The sequence below is a fragment of the Giraffa tippelskirchi genome, chromosome 1 (assembly GCF_054371585.1).
Source record: "Giraffa tippelskirchi isolate mGirTip1 chromosome 1, T2T-mGirTip1v1.2.pri, whole genome shotgun sequence".
Lineage (NCBI taxonomy): Eukaryota > Metazoa > Chordata > Mammalia > Artiodactyla > Giraffidae > Giraffa > Giraffa tippelskirchi.
In genome coordinates this window covers 67,694,026-67,717,527 of record NC_137275.1, presented here as the reverse complement: position 1 = coordinate 67,717,527, position 23,502 = coordinate 67,694,026, and the positions used below count along the sequence as shown (strand labels likewise).

Genomic DNA, 23,502 nt, shown 5'->3' with positions numbered 1-23,502 from the left:
TAGAAGTTCCCATAATATAAAGAAATCAGAGGTATGATCAAATATAATATTAATAGTAAAAAAAAAAAAAAAACCCTCCCTACTATTTTACAAACCTACTTTGTAAAATAAGTAAAGGTAGACCTAACCCTTTGGTTAAAAGGAAATGCATTCTTTTACATTTCACATTAGGTACCATTTTCTGTGGGAGATAGACAGGAAAAAACAGTTTTAGTCATTTCTCTTCTTTGTCATTCATTCTTTCACAATCTCTTAGTATTTCAACAGAGTTTGATACACTCTGTTATGGGTCCTCAGGGCCTTAATTCTCAAAAAAAAAAAAAAAAAGGCCATTTGTTTTCCAAATATCGTTTTTCCGCAAAATAGGAAGTACCTAACTATGATTAAAAAGTCTTTTGGTGACAGCAAAGTAAGAACCCATTATGCTTTCAGGCCAATAATCATGTTAGCATGGCCTAAACCAAGTTCAATGAGAAATTAATTTTTCTGAACAGCTGTCCTTACCTCAAATATGTTTGAAGGCTCGTTGTTGTACTGATTAGATATTATTTCTGATTGGTCACTGCACCACTTGAGTCCACCCAGAAAGCTGTCTGTATCCAAGTCGTTCACGTCTAGTTCAGAAAGGTCAAGTTCAGGAAGATCTGGGCAAAGAGGCTGGTCTTCACCAACCAGAGCAGCACACTGCAGGAGGCAGGGAGAAAAAAAAAAAACTTTCATTAACTGCAGGAATTTATTAAACTGTAATAGCATGTGATAGGAATTAAGCCTGGTTAATTCAACGACATCACCAAAGCTGGTTTCCAGGGTTTTAGTCCTCAGAAAAAAACATCCTAGACTCTTTAACTCCCTTTGCTCCCAAAGGATAATTTGCCAGAACCATTCCATCCCAAACCCTACCTCCAAATCCATGGTAAATGCCATGCTTCCGTGAAGTCGTCTGTTTTGTCCAATTAGAAATAAATTTAGATTTGTTTGTACCTCTTCGATAGACTTACCAAGTTTCAAATTGCTTTCTGGTTAACTATACGCAAAATTTCACTCCACTCTTTTTTTAAAAAGAGAATAAGCTCTTTAAAAAAAAGTTATTTATTTATTTGGCTCTGCAGGTCTTAGTTGCAGCATGCGGGATCTTTTACTTGTGTTATGCAAACCCTTATTTGCGGCATGTGGGATCTAGTTCCCTGACCAGAAATTGAACCTGGGCCCTCCTGTATGGGGAGCATGGAGTCTTATCCACAGGACCCCCAGGGTAGTTCCAGAGTATAAGCACTTTGAGTGAGTGAAAGTTGCTCAGTCCTGTCTGACTCTTTGCAACCCGATGGACTTTAGCCCACCAGGCTTCTCTATCCATGGGATTCTCCAAGCAAGAATACTAGAGTGCATTGCCATTCTCTTCTCCAGGGGATCTTCCAGACCCAGGGATTGAACCCAGGTCTCTTGCATTACAGGAGGATTTTTTACCATGTAAGCCATCAGGGAAGTTCTTTGAGGGAAAGATATAAATTTGATTTCACCTTGGAACTGCCATCACACATAAGAGAGACAAAATAAATGATTACTAAATGAGAAAAAAATAAGAACTATACCAGGAAAACTCTCCACTTACGCTCCCTTTAACTATTATAATTCATATAATTCATTTAGCAACTAATGATGCAGAGTCCTTTAACATGTCCATGGTTCTCTCGAATTGTTATTTAAATCTTTTACTCTTACTTGACTTTTCATGAGCTTCTGAACTTCATCTTAAACAGGTCAAAAATAAGTCCCTTGAGACGAAGGACAGAAATCACATTTCTTATTATCATTGTATCTTTCACTGTGTGTAACTAGTAAGTCTTGTGTGCTCACGTGTGGCTCTGTGGATGGATGTATACAATTGGGATCACCTGATGTGTGAACAGAAAAACCACTCTACCACACAACAACCATATTTTTCTTCATCATTTATATTTTCCTCAACTATGCTCTAAGTGAATTCAAAAGAATGATTTTTTTCTATGGAGTTTTAAAAAATGATTTCAATATATTGAGAGGCTTAAAATACCCTCTACTGTGGCTGGGCTGCTTGTCACCTCCTTGCATACAGTAAGTGGGCTGTTAACTGTCCCCTACGGTGGCTTTTTGAGAAAGCAGACCCCCTTCCCAAAGAGGCATATTTCTACTTCGAATTGGCTATCTGACCACTAACAGCACAGCAATCTGTGAAGAACCCTGTAGAAACTGCTTATTGCAGGGGTCTGGTGATATCAGAGCTATAACGACTAACCCACCTGCCAGCCAAAGGGTCTCAGTCAGCAGGCACACCCTCCCAGGTGTCAGCCTCACGGCCCTCCCTTCCAAGGTCAGGAGAGATGCTGGGGAGTTGTTCCTATCCAGGCAGCAGTTGGGCATGAAGCTGAAGATGCTACTTGACATTTAGATTTTGAATAAAATAAGTTCTATGCAGATTTTTTTCTCAAGCACCCCTGTCATCCCTGCCAGGCTACATTACACGGGTCATATGCAGCAGTGTGATCGTAAGCACCACGCTGAGAAGTAGGTACTGGGTAATGGAGTCAGCAGTTGGTAAGGGGAGGCTGGGAGGAGCCTGAACATTCCTGCAGTTCCTCCCTAAGACCACCAGGCCCCAGAGAGATCCTGAAAGGCAGGCACAAAGGTAATGCCAAGGAAGAGCAATCACCTCCATTGCAACTCTTTCCTTATCATTTTATTGGTCTTTCCTTTTTTATTATTGGAGTTATCCCAAAGTTACAGGTCAGTATACTAAACTAGGTTTATAAGTAAGCTAGGCTGAAGAGAAGGTTTTGTTCTGGTGCAATGTTCATGTTTTGTTATGGGTGTAACACTTCCCAGTCTCTACACTTGCTCACTGCTTGTCCTCCAAACACAATACACACACACACACTGTTAACTCTTCTACAACATGACCAATTCAGAGACAAGGGGAAAACTTTTTCAGTGGTACAAAAACTAGTAGTTTTGGGGGCGAGTCTTTAAAATAAAAAGCAAAAACAACAACAAAAAAAAATAAGTTAGATAACACATGATCTGTGCGTTTGGCTTAAATTCCTCTTGTGGATAGCACACTCTAGAACCCATGTCTTGGAATGCTGACACTGATTTGGTGGACAACTTCTTACTGTCTCTCTCTTTAACAGCCCTCTACAGGCATGGCCCCTTCAAAACCCTTCAACCTTTCAGAAATATGTATTTTTCAGTAACTTTTAAAACCACTGAAAAGATCAGATCAATTTTTTTTTTTTTGTATTTTACTCTGATGTCATTCACATATTTCTTTCCTTTCCTCTCTCTGTCAGTCTCTCTCATTTTGCTTTTCTGTTATGGCTGAAAAATGTGCATGTGCTCTTGCCAATGTTGACGTGTTAATAAAATCAAGACTTCTGAACGTGGCATTATCCTGATAATCTAAAACACATTAGCGGTAGCAAGTGTTCTGTTATTAATTTATATTTGGTCTTTGGATGATGCCAGCTTAACAGTCCAAGCCCTGTAACTGTCCTCATTTGACACGCTGGTATTTACTGCTTCCCTATACATCTGTAACAGGTGTGCTTTATGGAAACTTACAGAGACACATTCTACTGCCTCTCTGCAACTATGACAGCTATTTCACAACCGCAGCCTTAATTTTATAATAAGATTTAAAAGGAGAAACAGTCACTAAACACAAAAGGCTAATTATTGTACGTTATTTCACCCCAAGAGACTTTTCTCTTAGTTAAGGAGCAGACAATAAATTAGCTTAACTGCACTGATGATAATGAATCATTATAATTAAGTATAATTCTCCATTAACCTTTTGGAGGTTTTTGTGCCATTGATGGTAAATTTTAAAGAGAGGGAGAGCAGGAAGAGTGGACTTGGCCACATTAATTATATTAACGAAAAAAGAATCTTACTTCTTAAAAAAAATTAGTCAAGGCAGGGGAGAGAGGGGAGGGCAGGGGTCAGTAAAGAGTGACAGTCTTAGTGGAGTGTATGTCATCGGAACTGTCTCTATCAATCTTAGTAACCTTATTGGACATCACCTTCATTAAACTGTGAAACACCGGGGACTCCGAGTAGCTAGAGTGATATAGGCCTTTATTAACCAACGTGCTGTCTTGTCATTATGTGCAAAAGGGCATAATATGTTTTAGGATGACAGCAAACATTAATGATTCAAAAAATGAAAGTGGCCTACACTACCTGCTGCTTGTAATATTTGAGCCTGGCGGAGGTGATTCCCAGGGCTGCTGCCGCCAAGGCTGGGCTGCTAGCCGCCTGCTGCCTCCGGTGCAACAGAGGAGCGACTGGCCGGTCTCAGCCGACTGACCGACAACTCAATCCACGGCTGGACAATTAGCCCAAGACCTCACCTCCCTAAGCACAAAATTAAAGAGCCTCTGTTCTAAACAGTTCTGATGCTTCTTTGAATATGACTGCAGGAATGCCAATGATGAAAATAAATCTTCCCTATTTCCATATGATCTAGTTCCTCAATCAGCTCCTAACGGCATCAGGAATAATACATGATGGAAAAATGAAACTACAGCAGCTGAGACCCACAGTGCCAGCCAGACAACCACCCACAGGATACTCCAGCTACTCGAAGACAATTAGGACTTTGAGGCCACTTAGAACCCTGACTTATAATAGCTACAGGATATATGAATTATCCATATTTCTTCCACCTTACCAAAAAATCACAACAAGATAAGAACAATTACAATCCACAAAAACGCATCTGCCAAGGCAGGAGAGGGCAGAGGAAGCCAGCATTTGCAAACCCAGCGAAGAGTTAAGAATCCAGGGCATGCCTCGCTAGAGAGGAAAAATGCGTTCGCAGACAGCCTTGGCCAAATTATTTTCACTTTAGATGTGTATCGCCGTACCACATGGACATCTTATTTAATCAAATCACGTGTAGCCCTTGATCCTCCCCTTACCCTACGTGCCCCCAGCTTCCCAGAGGAAGCTCTCCCAGCCCTTTGCCAGATTCATTGTTAGCCACTCAGATCCTCCCTGCAATTCAATTCGGGTCCATCTCACCAGAGTCCACAGAAAGTTTCACTTGTTTCCCAAGTTGGCCAAACTTTCCGAGAACATTCCATTGTGTTGAATGCAAACATGCCGCCGTCCTCCGTCCCCCCCTGCTAGTCACTCTAGACTCCAGAGATTACGAGGAAACCGGCTTGCTTTTTTTCTCCCCCTGTATGAATTGTAGCCAGCAGAGACTGTGGAATTGATGTATTGCCGTCTATTTTTACACAAGCAGCGAGCAGCTCCACACACAGTCCTGCATAAACTCTATTCTCTCCGGCTTCGGGCAGCTCTCCGTGGTACAGACAGTTTTAACCATTGGCTTCCCTGCCCGGATGCTAATGGAAAACCTTGCACTGTAAAGCAGGTCTTTTTTTTTTTTTTTTTGCTGGTCAAAGCTTTCAACCACACAGAGGAGTTTTAAAGGAATCAGCTTTTGTTGTTTTGTGTTCTGTGGGAAAAGCAATCTAAAATAGCCCAGCAGGATTATTTAGGATTTTCTGAGTTCTCCGTCTGATGAACAGAGAGAGAAGAAAAAAAAATCCGGACTAGAGTCAAAACTGACTAGATTTGAGTCCATCCATTTTAATATTTTTATCTTCATCTTATTATAAATAGAAATGGCATTTTTCCAACCAGGCCACTAAACACCACTGGAAAGACTTCAGCTTCTGATTCATATCAATATCTTAGAGCATAAATATTGCATATGAGTAGAAACAGAGCGAAAGGCACATGGAAAGAGTTTCTAACTGCAACAGATCCTGATGACAGCAGCTAAGCTTTGATTTGTTCAAGGTATCTCAGAGTCGCCTTAAAATAGCAAACTTATAGGAGTTAAGATAAGATTGAGATTCTCTTCCAAAAGCTCCTGCCCCGGCTACTTTTCTGCCTCTTCTCCTCACCCAAACCCCAGCCCTTCCCCCCTTCACAGGAATAATTACATCGCGAGGGAAGCTTTGGTCCTGGCTGCAGTGCCGAGCCCAGCCCCAGCTCACCTCGATGTCACTCCATACAGAGTCCTGGTTGCACATGTCCCACGCCATCCAGCTCCTGAATGACGCCAATCAAGCTGTTTCAACTCCAATCCACAGTGACACAGAGCACACACTCATGCAGGCAACCAGCCCCTTACTGAGAGTGAACTGAAGGCACCTGTCTTACTACAGTCCCCAGTCACATGACAAAGCTATTAAAAAGTAGGCTGGGCTGTCACTCACCCAGCCTCCCTTCTCCTGTGCTGCTAGCTGCTCAAACTTGTGACGTCACTCAAAGGCAGCCCTCTGCCTCAGTGAAGTAACGCTTAAAAAAAAAAAAAAAACGGAAAGAAGAAAGAAAGAAAGGGAACACTTGGACTTTTGGAGCATCATGCTGTGACTAAAGCCAGCTTTGAATGCCACCAACTCTAAACAGAGCCCTGACGATATAATAACTAAAATCTCCTGCAATCTTTTTTTAATTTATTTTCCTTCCAAAACAAGCAAGTGGCAAAGCTCCCTATTTCATGACAGAGTAACTACATTCTTAGCTCAAATGTGTACTCCCTCAGGACTCAAATTTGAAGACATCCAAGTAAACTCGGTTTGGGACTAAAGCAAGATAGTATCACATGATGCATTTTTATGAGATATTTTTTAATTGGGGGGAGTGTTTGAAAGCAGAGGATGAGGCATGATTTTTTTTTTTTTTTTGCTTATTTAATCAACAAAACAGACTGTATTTTTTAAGGTATAAACAAACTCCTCCACGCAGAAAACAGCTGTCCCCGTGGCAGCAGGGAATACCAGCTCCCGAGAAGTGTTACTGCAGTTTGCTTTGCTCCATATAAGGAGAACAAGCAACAAAATACCATCCTTTCAGGGTCCTTCAGATTATTTCCATTTCTCTCATAGGTTCTCAGAAAACAAGTGTTAGTAAAGACAGTCGCTGCAGCTTTTGCCCAGATCAGCTTAGTTTCCAGCTGCCTTTTTTCCCCCCATACATGTAGCATTTCCTCTCTAACTGCCTTAGGGTGCCTTTTTGAATAAACACTGGATTCCAACCCTAGTGCCCTGGGTTGTGCATTTTGCCTGTGAGATCAAGAATGTTCATGGAGTCGGGGAAAAATACCAACATGTTATTAACAGAAATATTCATTTCTTGAGATTTTTCATTTTTTGAATTTTTCAGCTTCTAGCCTGAGACAATGAGAGCTAATGCAGGTGCAACTGTTTTAGAATAACACTACACATCAAATCCATAACAGATTCAAGGTACTAGACAACTCTGGGAAACACTTCCCATAACCCCACAGTGGTCCGATTTAACCCTTCCAAGTTCCAGAGTGATGTACACATGGTTGTATATTTGTGAATAAACTCCATATACTTTTAAAATCAGCTCGATTCTTTTACTTGATAATATTTCATCTGAAAAAAAGTTCCCTAGGTATCTAAAAATAATTCTCAAGCACTATTTGTTTAATTTTCTATTCTACTAAGTTTAACTTAATGAATTCTCTATTGTCCTTCCCTTTATCAAGAAAAAAAATGGTGATATGCTCTAACTACAAAGTAGCTCAAATATTAAGGTAAAAGAAAAAACAACCCAAAAAGAAAAAAAAAAAAATCCAGACTGCTCTTCTTTCAGATCACAACTCTAAAAAAATTTGCTTACTCTGATATCTGCAACAAGTTGCTAGTATATTCCTGAATAATGTGATGAAATTGACAGTTTGTCATTACTGGACATAAAAAGATGGCCAAAAGCGTTGACATTTTAAGTTAGCTGAATACATTTCACTGGCACATTTTGCCTCTTACAAAGAGTGGAAAATTACCGTAGTTTTAATTTGTAAATCAAGAAAGAACAGGAAAATACAACCTCAGGAAGGCTTTTATACATGCAATTAGTGGCATTACTCTGCATTCCCCACAAAGAAACACTAATTTTCTTCACAATTATATTCTGATTTAATGTAAAACTATAGTAAATTATTAAAATGCAGGGCAAAGGTCATTGGCTCTGCCTTCAACACAGTCAACTGTGAAATAATATTGGTCACTTGACCAGGAAGAGCTGATGTTTATTCATTATTATCAGGTGATCCCTGTGTCGTGATATTCTCTGATATTTTTATTCGTGTTCATTGATTGCCAGGCATCCATTATATATGTGTGTGTGTACCTATATTTATATTAATCTTATTTACATCTTTTAGAGAAGTTCTTTACACTGGAATACTCTGTATTATTGTTTTTGATATTTGAACCTGTTTATATTATGTGGTCAGCGCTTTCTTGTTTGTCTTTTTTGCCACCTAATTCCACTTTTTCTTAATTAAATCAGCACCTACTGAAGCCAAAGGTGAATATGTGTGAGTGTGTGTGTGTGTATGTATACACAGTTCACTGGCACGTTTTCTCTCTTACAAATAATGGAAAATTATACATATACTTTTTTTTCTTTTCTTACCATCACGAAGAGAGGAAAAGGGTTAGTGAGAAGTCAAAACATTGAAATGATTTATAAACTACAGCATACCACAATTTTTCTTGCAAATTTCTATTACTGTATACACATAAAAATTTACCTAGATCCTTGGGGCAAATTATAATAACTTACACTATCTTTTTTTTTTGTCTAAAAATGATAACTAATGAGAGGGATATTTTAGAGTTCTTATAATTTGGTTAATTAGCTCTTCAGATTAAAGTTTCTCTTATGTCCAGTTTTTCTTTTCTCAGAAAAACAAAAATTGTCAGTCACTCATCAACCTTGGTCTTTTCCAGGAAGTTTCTATATTTGATTCCCTCTCTGCCTTGACTGTTTGCCTCCGTTTCTCCCTGCGGCCCTCTTTTCACCCCTTCATCAATTCTGCCTCCACGATTTCCAAATGTTTGGTTTCAATCAACAAGGATCTATTGAAACTTTACTGTGTCCATGGCAATGTATTGCAAGGGCTGCCAAGACAGTATATGTCATGGACACAAGGAAACTTACAATTTGGGGGATGACAGACATTAAAAATAGAGAATAATCTGATATGAAAGAAGCAATGCTATTTTCCTCAATATCTAGATTCCTGTCCTCCTTAAAATATACCTTTTCTAGGTACAAGGCCCTTTCACTAAACATTAAATGTACACCCAAATCAACCCCATTTTGTCTCAACAATAGAAGGAGGTATTTATTCACATTTGTTGAGTGCCCATGATGTTCCATATCTACACAGAGCCTGGATTCCACCCCAATGGATTTTCTCTGCTCAGAACTTCTGTTAACGTTTCTCAAGACTCCAATATAGGTGGAGGCAAGAAGATCTATCCCTAAAGTTGATAACAAAAGAGAAAATAAACCTTCAAGAGACTAATTCAATTCTTTGGAAAAAATGTAACTAAGTACATAACATTTAGGTTTCAATCCCTACTCCTGTCCCAGATTCCAGGCTTTTGTTCCCCTCTATATTTCAGACAATTGCCATTTCTAAAAAATAAACACAATCAAACTGAATTACCCAAGTAGACAACAGCAAAGACAATTGGTTTTGATCTAATTATTACATATATAGGTGAGAACTCATAAGTAAAGAGCTACTAGCATAAACATCTTTGTTCATTTGTTTTTCTAAGCTTACAATAAACTACATAAGAATAAACTTAAGGCTGAAAGTTTTCAAGAAAGAAAAAGGGAGAAGAAAACCACAGTAGAGCTTATAAGGGCTAGACATGGAGATCAGCAGTTTAGACACCACATTTCAATCAATTTAGTCCTCAAAACTATCCAATAAGGATGATCTGTGTACCCGTTTTATAACTGATAAAAATAAGACAGAGCCAGGATTTTAGATAACAGTCAAAAAGAGCATACATATCTCTAAAAATCCTCCTTGGAAGACTAAAGTTTCATACATAAGGTTAACATTCATTCTCAAATCAAAAGCACAGCTAAGTCCCCTGAGGCAAATTTATAACCTAGAGACTGTCTATTTAAGGGGAAACCAACATTCCTGGGAATGCTACCTGCCTAGAAAGGAAAGGGATCTGCCCAGAATGGCTAATATTTTTAAAGTTAATCATTACTAACAGGCATTCAATTGCTGGCTTTTAATTCCTGGAGGGGCTCATTGATCCTGAAACTCCACATCAGTGTCTGAGCACGTGCTCTGAGCCCCTGGGACATGTTCGAAACTGTGGCTGTGCAGGGCACAGAAGCTGGTAGGAGGGCAGGGTATAATAAAGGCCCCTAGTCTACAAACACTCTAAAATGAAGTCTTATTTTACACAAAACCACCATGGTGATGTCACTGTGAACTAAGCATATTAGGGCAACAAATAGAGGAAAATCAGTGGACAACTTTAATGCCTCCTAGCATTCATTTATTTTTATTTTTCAGTAAACTTAGAGGTGATAAACAACTTCAGCAACCTCTCACTACAGTGAAATCTTCTGCAGACCAGCTCTAGGCAATTGAGCCCGTATTTTAACATGGATCTCAAAACCTGCTCTTGGAACTTCTCACACTAAAACAAAAAATTACCTACGAATTAGTCCAAATTGCAGTCAGTTGGACTAAATTAAACATAAGGCAAGAAGTATGCTAATTAGGCCCACAGATAAGAGATAATAAAAGGATGATAATAAAAGGATGGTTAAAATCTGATTTCATCTGACGCTTGACTCTACTGTATTTGAGCATTTACAGACATTTTCATTTACCTTAATTATTTCAGCTCAATTCATGTATAATGCAGTGAGTTATTGATTGTTTAAACAAGAAATGTTCAACAGGGTTATTTGGTATTTTTTTTTAAACAATAAAAAGCACATGCTATTTTATTAAATGTTATTATTTAAAATTTTGAAGTCCTACTGAACCTCAATAACATAACTCACTTAGTAAGAAAAACATTTTATCCCCTAACTGAAGTTCCTGAGGGCCAGAGAAAATTAGGGTACACAATTATTAAACTGAAAAAAAAATTGTTAGTCAAACAGTTCCCTTTGGTACTTATTTCTAGAGCTGGGGTCCTAATGAGCTTAAATTCTTTTGATTGTAGTGAAGTAAATTGTATTTTCAACTATTCTTGAGATGGAAGAATTAAATAAGTGAAGTCTTTTTTCTTTTTTTTTTTTAATCCCACCAGATTAGACTTGGAAGGGTTTTGGTTATTTTGCTTTTATTTCTGTTGTATATTTTTCCAGTGCTTTGGCATTTGAATTTACTCTAGCAGAGTAAATATATATCCTAAAAATGTGAGGATGTAGAAAGGAAATAAATTCTCATCTTAGGAAGCAATTAGCTTAAGATCTAAGCTAAATTTTGTGATGCCTTGTATAAAATCTTACTTTCTATTGCAATCCCAACTAGACACAGGATTTTTGAGGAAATATTCTTAACCAAAAAGACAACTTCTAAGATTGACCTCTGCATTTAGCAGCTCAATCAAAAATAGATGTCAAATACCACTGGTCGGATTATAAATGAGTAAAGATTTTTCTAGGGGACAAACAGGAAGTATGTGTCAAAAATGTTAAAAATGGGCAACCCCATAGATTCAAAAATCCTACTTCTAGAACTTCATCTTAAGGAAATAACAGAGGGGATACATGCAAAGATTTTTAGTGTGGAGATAGTCAGTGCTACATAATTTACATTATTGAAAACATGAAAGCAGTATAAGTGTCCAACAATAATGCCCCGACAAAATGTATATATATAAACTCATATATATTCATACAGATATATTCAGTATGTATATATATTCAATGCTATCATTAAAAATTGTAGTAAAATATATTAAATAGCATAATAAGAAAATGTTAACATATATTAAGGTTTAAAATTATGTTTGAAGAAACTATAGTCACAAAAATTTACATATAAATAACACTCAGAAAAACAGAAGAACAAAGAGGATAAGGAGAAAATATAACAAGGTGTTAATAGTGGCCAATGATATAAGTTCTTTAAAATTTTTGTATGTGTGAATATATGTGTCTTTCTATAATTTTTAAATTTTGAGATAAACACATATAGCTTTTATACTCAGAAGAATAAAACTATTCATTTTTTAAAGAAATATAGAGATTCAGACTTATAACTATGCATTCTTAACATATAGGGAATGTAACAAACAGAAACAGCCTCTGATATCCACTATAAACCTCAGTATTCATCATATATCTAAAAGGAAGCCATTTGTGTCTATCAAGTCTAATAGCCACTCCATTCAGGATGCAAGGCTGGGAGAAGTTACTATCTGGCACCCTGAAAAACCCTCTGAGCTCTGAATTCTGCAGAAAAGAAAGCTTTTGGCTATTAGCTTGCCTGCGAGGTGGGCCCAAATCACTGACCCCAGATGCCATGGCCATCTACACTTTGTTTGTCAACTTGAAATGTCACCAGTTAAGTGAAACAAATGTTCCACTGAAAAATGCAATTATCCTTGGTACAGTTAAGGAGATTTCAGTTATTTATACAAAAGCATCTATATTTGTTCATCATATTTTTTCTCCCTTCTTCCATCTAATGGCGTTCAGAAGCACATACCAAGGGGAAAAAAAAGTAAATACTTTTAGAATGGTGTGACTAAAGTATTAAGAAAATTTCTCAAAGAAGGATTTTTACCAGCTGGGAATAAGATGGAGCAGTTATAGAAGGATGAAGGGAAGAGCTGCTGGAGATGTGGCTTTGATAGGAGACAACTGAAATTGACTGGTGCGAAAAATGCAGTCCAAGTTTCAAACCAGCAACTTGCAAGTGAATTTCTGTACCACAATCTGTTCCTGAATGTGGAGCCACCTGTGTAAATGCTGTCACGTTGCAGCCCTGTTCTTGGGCAGGAACCTCATTCTGGGTTCTCCAAATGTCACATGAGACCTTGACCTCCCCTTTCCCCTAGAAGGCTGACCATCTCCACAGGAGTGAAAACTGTACTGTCAGCCTCTTCAAATTAGTGTTCTTGCAGTTTTATGGATCTTCCCTGCAAATTACTCTTCCTACACTTGGGTGATCATTATTGTGACCATTAAGAATTTTCATGAGAAGATGGTTCACAGGGCTGAAACCAAGGCCAAATTCATGAGATTTCAAGTGATGACGCAAGGCTCAAGTCTTCTTGATAAGTCGAGTGACTCTGTGGATCTTGATTTAGCCCAGAAAGGAAGGAAAAGGATGATAGGAAGGACATGGGTTCTGCAATTCAACTTTGGGGCAGTTCACTTAATGATTCTAGCCTCAGTTTCCTCATCTGTCAATAGAGATGGTCAGATTCAATTATATCTAAGATCCTCAAATGCAGTGATGTCTCTGCCCTGACAGAGATAAGAGATGGGAAAACTTCTTTGCACAGGGTGAATGCAAATATTGCACTTGCACTGTTCAAAGGAACTAGAAATCAGGGAGAATGTGTAGGAAAGGTAAAAGCACACTATCATAGAAATATGGATCTTTAAACTTCCTAGCCATTCCAGAAAATGAATAGATGAGAACTAGAAATATATAATACTTTCATGAATATTCCCCATAAGAAGACCAGCTTCTACAGATCTGAGGTTCTTACAAAGCTCAGGTCATTGCCCCAGAGAAATAGCAAGCTTTCATCTTGTTTATCATTAACTCTATTAAATGGTAAAAGTCACATTGAAGATCAAGTCCCTGCTTGCATAGTAAGGATGAAAAACACACAGCTGATATGATAGTGACTATTCACTTATGCCTGCATATAGATGTGATCTAACATACTAACATGTGATTTGGTTTTACAATGGGTAAGAAATGATGTTACCCAGAGAGAGAAGATTTAGAAGAGTGGATGGATCTGAAATTTAGGGTTTTGTAAATAGGAATAAGGTCCATGGAAATAAGAGCTTAAAGTAACATTCCTGCCTCCTATTACCAGAGCAGTCGGCCCATTAAATAAAAAGCTCACAGTATTTGGTAAAAGGAGACCTTACCTTTTCTTTTTTTTTTAATTTGAGAAAGATCATCTGAGATGTTACTATAGAATGTGGAGGTAGAAAAGAAGGACAAATGCCTAACATATGTTATCCTGGCATTATTAGCAAATATATCAAATCAAGATGTATCACAGGATAAATAGTTGATCTATCACTGGGAGTCATGCAGTTTTCCTGTTTAGCTCTTTTCTTTGTGCATACGACCCTATTTAGCAGAAGGAAGACCTGTACTTCAGAGCCAAATAATACCATCCACTTAGAGATCATCTCTTAGTGCTGAATGAATAGCCTCCGACATACTAAATTCCTCTAACAGAACATTTGGAGAAGGAGCCTTGGTAATAGTGGAGGAAAATCAGGGAAATGATAAACCTCGGTAAGGAAAAAGCCTTGATAAACTACCAGCATGTACAGTGCTGGACACCCCAGCAGTATCCTCTAGCAAGACACATTAAACTTCCCATTTTCTTGCACCCAGAAAAAAAGAAACAACAAGAAAACTAACATAAGGTAGCTTGATTTCTGGGCCTATGAAACAAATCTCCAAAAGGCAATTTACAAGAGCTTCCCTTTTCAAGAGTTCAAAAGCTTTAAAGAGCCCAGGATGTACTTTGCCCCAAGCAGATGATCAGAAAGGATTCTTTTCCTAACTCTTTTCAAAACAAAAATCTCTGACAACTCCCGAGGTATAACTTTCTATCATCCATCTTAGTACATCCATTTCCATGTAGGGTACCTAAAAATAGGCCACACCTAACCTTTTACACAGCCATATAAAGCTATTTAGTGGGAACTCCAACTCGGCACTCTCTTGTGGGTATTTTCAGACTGTGCCCTCTTTGTCTTCCCTATTATGTTACCCTATGTCGAATATTGCGTAAAAACACAAGACAAGAGTGGTTTGCTGGGATATACCTTACACTGCGACCGCTAAGGCTCCATATTTGAGTTTTGTTATTTTGTTTTGTTTTAGACTGAATCAAATAAAAGTAAGCTTAATACTCTTTTAAAAAGCAATTTAAATAGTAATTAATGTTCAATAAACTTATTAATTCTACTGGCAATATTATGGTTGTTGAGATTCTTACACTTCAAAAGTATAGCCAAATACATCAGTGAGAATGAAAAAAACTTCTACTATATGTGAAAATGTGCATAATTTCAGCAAATATAATGTGAAGATAAATAAGCCAGACACACCCAAAAAGTATATGTTTGATGATTACTCGCCATTACATGAATAAGTACAGAGACAAATATACCTAATTTATTAACCCAGAAGTCAGGATAGAGACTGACTTTGTTTTGGTTAGAAGCTGGGAGCATGGTGTGGGCAAGGGGCTCCAGAAATATCTGTAGTTGCTCACTCACTCAGTCATGTCCAACTCTTTGTGGCCCCATGGATGAGAGCCCGCCAGGCTCCTCTGTTCATGGAATTTCCCAGGAAAGAATACTGGAGCAGGTTGTCATTTCCTTCTCCAGGAGATCTTCTTGGCCCAGGGATGGAACCCTTGTCTCCTGCATCTCTTGCATTGATTCTTTACCACTGAGCTACCTGGGAAGCCCTCCAGAAAGCTAGTTATGGTTTATTTCTTGCTGTCAATTCTGATTCCATGGATATGATCAGTTAGTGAAAGTTCATGGAACTCAACCCTTATGATATATGCACTTTTCAGTATTCATAGTATATGTCAATAAAAAGTCTAAAATGCATAGAGAAGAAAGGGAAGGAAACCTTCCTATACTCCAAATTTTAAAGTTTGCTGCCTTTCTCTTATAAAATTCTGAATGTTCAACTAATCTTAAAGAAGCCAATAAACCACACAGACAATCAGAAGTGGAATAGGAATCAAGAGACCCAATGTTGACCTTGGACAAAGCCATTTCAACTGTCTAAATTTATATTCTATCAAAAGATGGGCTAGGACTGAGTATCTGAATTATTTCTTTCTTTTTTAATTTTTCATTGTAGTTGGTTTACCATATTGTATTAGTTTCAGGTATACAGCAAAGTGAATTAGTTATACATATACATGTAACCACTCTTTTTTTAGATTCTTTCCCCATATAGGTCATTATAGAGTATTGAGTAGAGTTCTCTGTGCTATACAGTAAGTCCTTATTAGTTATCTATTTTATATATGAGTCCCTGGTGGCTCAGATGGTAAAGAATCTGCCCCCAATGCAAGAGATCATCTAGGGTAGTGTGTATATGTCAATCTTAATTTCCCAATTTATCCCTTCCCCTCACTTCCCCCATGGTAACCATCAGTTTGTTTTCTACATTGGTGACTCTATTTCTGTTTTGCAAATAAGTTCACTTGTACCATTTTTTTAAGATTCCACATATAAGAAATATCACATGATAATTGTCTCTTTGGTTAACTCACTTCTCTGAATGTATTTCTTAAATGAAGTGAAAAAAACTTTTAACTCATAAACTTTAGTACTTTGCCTTTGGTTTAAAATTCACTATTAAAGGGGGTCATTGAATTGGTGTGAAAACCTGGTCCTCTTCTCTGAGAACATAACTTTTGGGGTTAGTCAGTACAGATCTGCCATTGGGTGTCTGTCTGATTCCCGGTGGCAAGAGTGGTAAAGAACCCGCCTGCCAATGCAGGAGACATAAAAAATGTGGGTTCGATCCCTCGGTTGGGAAGATCCCCTAGAGGAGGGCATGGCAACCCATTCCAATGTTCTTGCCTAGAGACTCCCATGGACAGAGGTCACAAAGAGTTGGATGTGACTGAAGCGACTTAGCATACACATACATTGTCTGTGTGAACCCAAGTGAGTTACTTAATTATCTGATCTCTCATTTTTAGCTGTGAAATGGAAATATAAATATTAATACCTACTTTATATGATTGGTGTTAGGGTTCAATGAGACGTATACGAGCCCAATGCTTGGCATATAATAAGTACTCAGTAATGATACCTGTTATTCACATACCAATACACAAAACTCATTGAACATCAAGCACCATCAGAGTAAATACAGAGATCTGCTCTTTACTGGCTTCTTCATCTAAAAACCATTCTAGAAACAAAGCAGGGCAGACTTTCTTTTGAAGTCTTACATTCAGCCGACTTTCTGTGGGTGTGCACACAGAATCATCACCTACACTTTTGGGATGTCAAGTGTCTGTACGTGAAGAAAAGGAAAACCAGCCTCATACCAGTCCTGACCTGGGTCTACTTCTAAAGAGATCAGAAGCAGCAACTGCAGAGAGTAGTTTTTGTTTCCATGATGCTGGCCACAAAAGTGATCTGAGCTAAAAGTCTTTCAAGAGTTTCTCTGTTAAGAAGCAAGACATCCATATGGGGCCTGAAAAGTGACAAGATATTATGAGTTTGCAAATCTGAGAAGACCTGCCAAGTAGCAAATCATGTTTTAAAATGACGTTATCTACGGGGGCAAAAATGGAAAACAAAGCCACAGGAGCAAAACAATTCCATATAAAGTCAATTTTGCCACCAGCTGCCCATCAAATAAATCATCTCAGCATTCACATTTTTCTGGAATTTGTGATCAATCATACAATTAATTTTTAAATTGATAAAGTGATGTAAAGGACATGTTATATTTTATTTTAGATATTTAAGGCATTTTTTTTCTTTCAAGTAATTTTTCTGTGTCAGGATATGCTGCCAAGTAGGGATATACATGGAAAACGGTGCTGTCCAATGCAACAGCCACTACCCACCCATGGTACTAAGCATTCGAAATGTGTCTGGTCAAAACTGAGATGTTTTGTCAATACGAAATATACAGAAGATTTCAAAGTCTTAAACATGAAAAACTGAATGGAAGATATTAACAAGTTATAGTGATGACACGGTGATGTAATATTTTGGACATATTGTGAAAAATAAAAGATGTTATTAAATTTAAATTTACCTTTTGTAAATGTGTCTATTAGAAAATTTCCAAGTATATATGTGATGGCCATAATCTTCCTACTTGGCAGTGGTGGCCTAAAGTTTTGAACTCACTCTCAAGTAAGTGATATCATAGATGCAAATAAAATGAGTGACTAGAGAATCAGCGGCTTTCAGAATGTAAAGGAGTGTTAGGGCAGGGACCCAGCAGGACTCACCTCTAGGCACATCACTTCCATCCCCATTAGTAAACAGTGATCCTTGGAGCTTTACCGTATTCTCTCACAGCCCTGTATTAAATGCTGTATAATCCACCCTCCTTACAAATCAGGAAGACCTTCCAGAACATCCTTGAGGCAACCCCATATATCTTTTCAACACCTTCCACACCTTTTCAAAACATATACATAATAATGTGATGGAAATTTATAAAGTGAGGTCTAACCAGGTGCTCCAGTTTGGGGGGTGGAGAGAAAATAGAGCTGATCACATTTGAAAACTTGACCAGGCTGCAGAAGGCCAGAGCAGAACAAAGTATGCAAACTCTGAGGGATGAGTATGCAAGGTCCTCAAGAAGACTGTTCTCTTCCTGGGGACTAGAGGCATTTTTCAGTGGGTAACATTCACTTGAATTACAAAATGCACTCGCTTCTGTCTTCCAAGGGAGAAAAGCCTGTTGTTGCATCTATAATGTAGCTTTAGTTTTGGATGCCAAAAATGATTCAGTAAACACAGTTATGTTATGGTATACTATTTCTTATTCAGCACTCAAATTAATCTCAAGGCAGTGCTGGCATTAATTCAATTGGATGCTTGTACTTAGGATTTCACATAGGTGCCTTCATCCAATTCTTCTTCGCAACTAATAAAATCTTAATTCATGGTAATATATTTATTTCTAGTTCAGTTCATGTTAAGGAGTGCAGTACTTTACAGAAAACTAATTAATATCAATCATATATTATAACACTTTTAATGGTTCAGAGGAAAATCTTACACTAGGGGAAAGATTAGATGAACCAGGGGGTCTGAGCCCATCCTATTTACTCTATTCCTAAGATGTGAGAAAAAGTACCAAGCATCATTTAAAATATTAATTTAATTGAAGGTGCGCATCATGAGAAGTCTGGGAATTAAGAACCCTGGTTCTGATCCCTAATAGGACATTGATTTGATGTGGCCCAAGAATATAATTTACACTCTCAGAAACTCTGTTTTCTACCTATTTTGTGTAACAACCATATAATTTGCAAGTTGGTAAAGATATTCAAATTCAGATGCATGGCACTATTAAAATAATGAACAACTTCACTGATAGCATGCCTTCTGCAATCATTGGTAACAATTCTATTTTTATGAAATGTTTGAGTAATGTTAATAGCATCATATTTTCTGGGACTGGACATATAGTCAGCAGGATGGCATGAGTGTGAGTCCTAGACGACGATGGAAATGGTGCCCCCTGGAGTTGTGCAATGCAGTGGCCTTCATATTGCCTTAAGGAGCTATGTTTAAAAGGCTTGATTCTACCCTAGATACAAAGAACTGGAGCAGTGGTTATACAACACTTCAGTATCATAAAAAATAATTATTATAATTCAATAGATGCCTTGAAGCTGCATGGTCATACTATCCAGCCTTTTCCTTTCCAAATTAGGCATTAGGCATTCATTCATTCCATAACAATTTATCCACAGTGACATGCACACACAAAAAAATTAAGTTAAATAAATAAACAAAATTTTAAAGATCAGCACATCCTATTCTTTTTTTAATTTAAATTTTTAAAATTTATTTTTAATTGCAGGATAATTGCTTTACAATGTTGTGCTGATTTTTGCACAATAATGTGAATCAGCCATAAGTATACATATATCCCCTTCCTCTTGAGCCTCCCACCCACCCCCTCTGTCTTCCCCCTCTAGGTCATCACAGAGCAACAGGCTGAACTCCCTGTGCTATATACACAGCAATTCCCATTAGCAAATCTATTTTACACATGGTAATGTTTATCTTTTAATGCTACTCATTCTATTCTCTTTTTTTTCCTCTTTAACAATCCACATGTGAAACCTCCAAATCTGAGAAAGATATATATTTTTAAATCCTGATAATTAGAAAGAAAATAAAAGCCAAGACATCAGCAGGAGGCTGGGGGCAGAGACCATGTCTCTCCATACTCACTTTCAGAACTGAGTCCATAAATGATAACCGCTAGGATGCATGTCATTCACTTTACTGCAGTGTAAATAGTTGCACAGCAGGTCGAGGGAACACTCACGATGGGGGCTCACACACGCGACTTTTTAATTCACAAGGGCATGGTGACGTGGGAGGGCACCTGGGAGTCACTGCTCAATGAACTCCACAATAGGGCACAGATTTGAAACTCAATCTTAGCCTGATATGGACGTAAGAGCAAATACATACAGTATCATGTGCTTTCCAACAGCCCTGTGTCTCGAGGGAGCTCTCTGACATCAGCAGTTCAGACAGGTGGTTCCCTTTCCAACTGTGGAAAATAAAACCCCACTGCAGCGGCACAAAGTAAATATAGCTGTACTGTAATTTTTCCTTGGTGCACTTTCCCTGTGATTTCTGTCCTGTGATGATACTTTATCCAAGGAACCCATCCAGGGCATCCTTCCATGCTAATCACTGATTAAACATTTGCAAATGGGCTGACACTGGCATTCAACACACTGGTGGAGGATTCTGTTTTGCTGTTCTGGTTGGTAGAATGCGAGTTTTCCGCCTCTCATTGTCAACTGACTGCCTAAACCTCTGCTGGAATATGTCACCCTCTGTCTCTGTTACTAATACAACCCAACAAAATGACAGACAAGAGTCAGACCATCTGAAAATCACATGCACAGAGCAGGTCAATACCAATCACATCCAGTTCGAGTCTGAGAACTCAAATCAGCTGAGATGTACTAAGCCCTTTGTGACCACAACTATTTGCTTTTGCATTTACGAATTATTAGCAGAAGGGCACCCTGTAACTTCTGTATAAAATTACTTAATTCAACTTCTGTTTCCCTTTCTGAACATAGATACTTTTACACTCTGACAGCCGCTGGCTCTTGAAGCATTCTCCTTTTTGTTGTATCTCCTTAGAAACACAAATCTTGTTCCCTGGCAGCGGCGGCTCTAAGTGCTGGACCACATGCCCGAACTAGTTCTCCCTCGCAGCTTTAATTCACAGTAAGTGGCATGAAAGGAGGTCAGCCCTTCTCAAAAAACACTCAGAGTTCTTTTCGACTTCAGAATCTATTTTGGAAAGCCACACTCCCTGGTACGTAAAGAGCACTTCCCATTTTGAAATTCTGGCTGTAACTACTGACAACTTTATGGAATGGCCCTCAAAGGGGCAAAAGCAGGGTGATGATCACAGTTTCAACTCTTGATCATCATTCTCTTGGGAAACTCCATGAGACAAGCAAGTCAGTAACTGCCATCCCCTCTTTGCCCCCAAATAACCCTTTCATTTGAAAACTACTTATGGTGTGCATACATGTCTTAGCTTTTCTTCCTGAGGTGTTTATTGAATGCTTAACTCAATAATACCATCTTAATCCCGAAAGTTTCCATGGCAACCTACTACTGTAATAAACAAGTTTGAAGGATGGGAAATGAATCACGGGGCTCCTTTTTCCCCCCTCTCCTTTTTCAGCTTTCAAGAACAGGGTCTTTTCTATTTCTAGAGAACGTTCTACCTCTAACATTTATAGTCCATACTTGTTTGAGATAGAGTAAAAATAACAGCAATAAGAAAATGACAGCTAACATCAGGTGAATATTTGCTGTGTGCCAAGCAGTGTACTGAGTAGTTCTGTAGATTATCTCACTTAGTTCTTGCACTAACAGGAGAAGCAAGTACTAATATGTCAATTCTAGGGATAAATTCTGAATCTTAGAGAGTGTAACTTTTCTAAAGACAAAAAGCTGGTATGTGGGAGACCTGGAACCTGAAGTCAGTCTTGTCTGACTGAAGACATTCTGCAGACTATGCAGAAATATGGCATTTTTTGCTTGTGCCTTAAAGTCAAATAACTTAGACATCTAGGAGTCTCTCCATTAATCAGAAGGGGACCAGAGCTTCACATTCAGAAGCAAACACCAAACTCATTTAGCTAAAACTGCCAGGCAAGTTAAGAAAAGGCAGAACTCAAACAGGAATACAGTCAACACATGGTACCCTGCTCTGGCCAGCAGTAATCATACCACAGGTCTCTTTGAATGTGATTTGGCAAATCATTTACAAGAATGTCCCTTTTTCTGTGGATCAACCTCTGAAGTTAACTTGGGGTGTCTGATTCAGATCATTGAGAGCATCCCTTGAGAAAAAGAAACCCTCATTACAAGGCCACTCTTCTCCCTCCACTCTTCTCCCTAAATGAAGTTAAGACTCCTTCTGAAGGTGGCAATTGCAAATGAAGGCCAGATTACAACACATCTTAAGGTCACATGGCAAATCACACTACAAAAAATGTTTTCTATGCCACAAATCTACTCTCTTACAAATCTATACCAGGAAGTACAAACAACATGTTTATCTCACTCTAGAACAGAACTCAGCAAATAGACCTGAACCTTGACTCTAAATACGAATATCTGAATAAACTTACAATATATATTTTATAGACTCTGCTTGAACTGTGGACAAATACAGAAAGGCCGCATGAGTTAAGGCCATTCAAAACTCACCGCGGTAAAATTATCCAGAAAGAGATGCTAAAAAACATGGTTTTCTAATCTCCTGTGATTTATGAAATATCAATAAAGTAAACTCCATTGAATGGATTTCAATGTAGGCTTGCAGAATTTTGTGGTGCTGGTTTTGAAACAGTTATAACTGAGACCTCAAGTCCTTGGGTCACTTGGTGGACTAGAAGGCCATCATTCAAAGGAGCAGGTTCCAAAGTCAGTGGCCCAGAGTTCAAAGCCAGAATAGACTGTGTGCTCTGATGTCCTCATGCCTCCCAGAGAGTAGAGGAACAAAGGCAAACAGGGACAGACTATGGTCACCTGGGAGGTAGACATGTGTTATTAATTCTGAAATCTCCATGGCCACCATCACCACCACGCCTAAAACAAAATCAAAACCATACTCATTGTAACTGAGTAGGAATGAAAGGTGCGTGTTTTGGTTTTGCAGTATTTTGAGGTCTAGTTTGAAGATAATGATTTTATAAAAAGAAACTCACTTTCTAAAAGAGCATTAAGCCAAGTTCATATTCATGATCCCTTTCTAGGTATGTAAGTTAAGCTGCTAAGAACAAACACTTTGAAGCAGAATCTAATTCAGATGGACATAGAATACATTGGCTGTGAAGACTGTGCCCTCAGCAAGGAACGCCAGACACAAACACGAGTACGGAGCCACCTCTACACCTCCATTCCAATCCCACAAGCTGAATTACTTAATTTCTCTGAGTCTTCATCTATCCATCTAGAAAATGAACACAATGCCTACCTTGCAGGCTTAACCATGGGATTCCACAGAAGTTGAAGATGTGTAAGTAAGAGGCTGCAGAATCCAGGTCTCACCTGCAGGGGGAGCTACACAAATGCCCACTTCCTTTACTTGTCTGATTTCTCAGATCCAACTATTTCTCTGTTCTCCCA

General features: G+C 38.3%; 1 protein-coding gene across 11 annotated transcripts in view; it reads right to left on the bottom strand.

Moving 5' to 3' along the window:
- Nucleotides 1-23,502, bottom strand: part of PPARGC1A (PPARG coactivator 1 alpha) — a 391,629-nt gene that overhangs the window by 98,481 nt on the left and 269,646 nt on the right. For 6 of the 11 annotated variants that reach the window (XR_014069868.1, XM_081545341.1, XM_081545078.1 and 3 more), the window contains one exon: nucleotides 505-684. Coding sequence is in view for 6 of the 11 variants with exons in the window: in XM_081545341.1 (XP_081401467.1) it covers nucleotides 505-684 (180 nt within the window). In the remaining 5 variants the exon portion in view is untranslated. Of the gene's footprint in view, nucleotides 1-504; nucleotides 685-5,058; nucleotides 5,225-5,993; nucleotides 6,186-23,502 lie in introns of those variants that run through there. The other 5 variants (XM_081545159.1, XM_081545437.1, XM_081545516.1 and 2 more) reach the window with 3 other exon arrangements.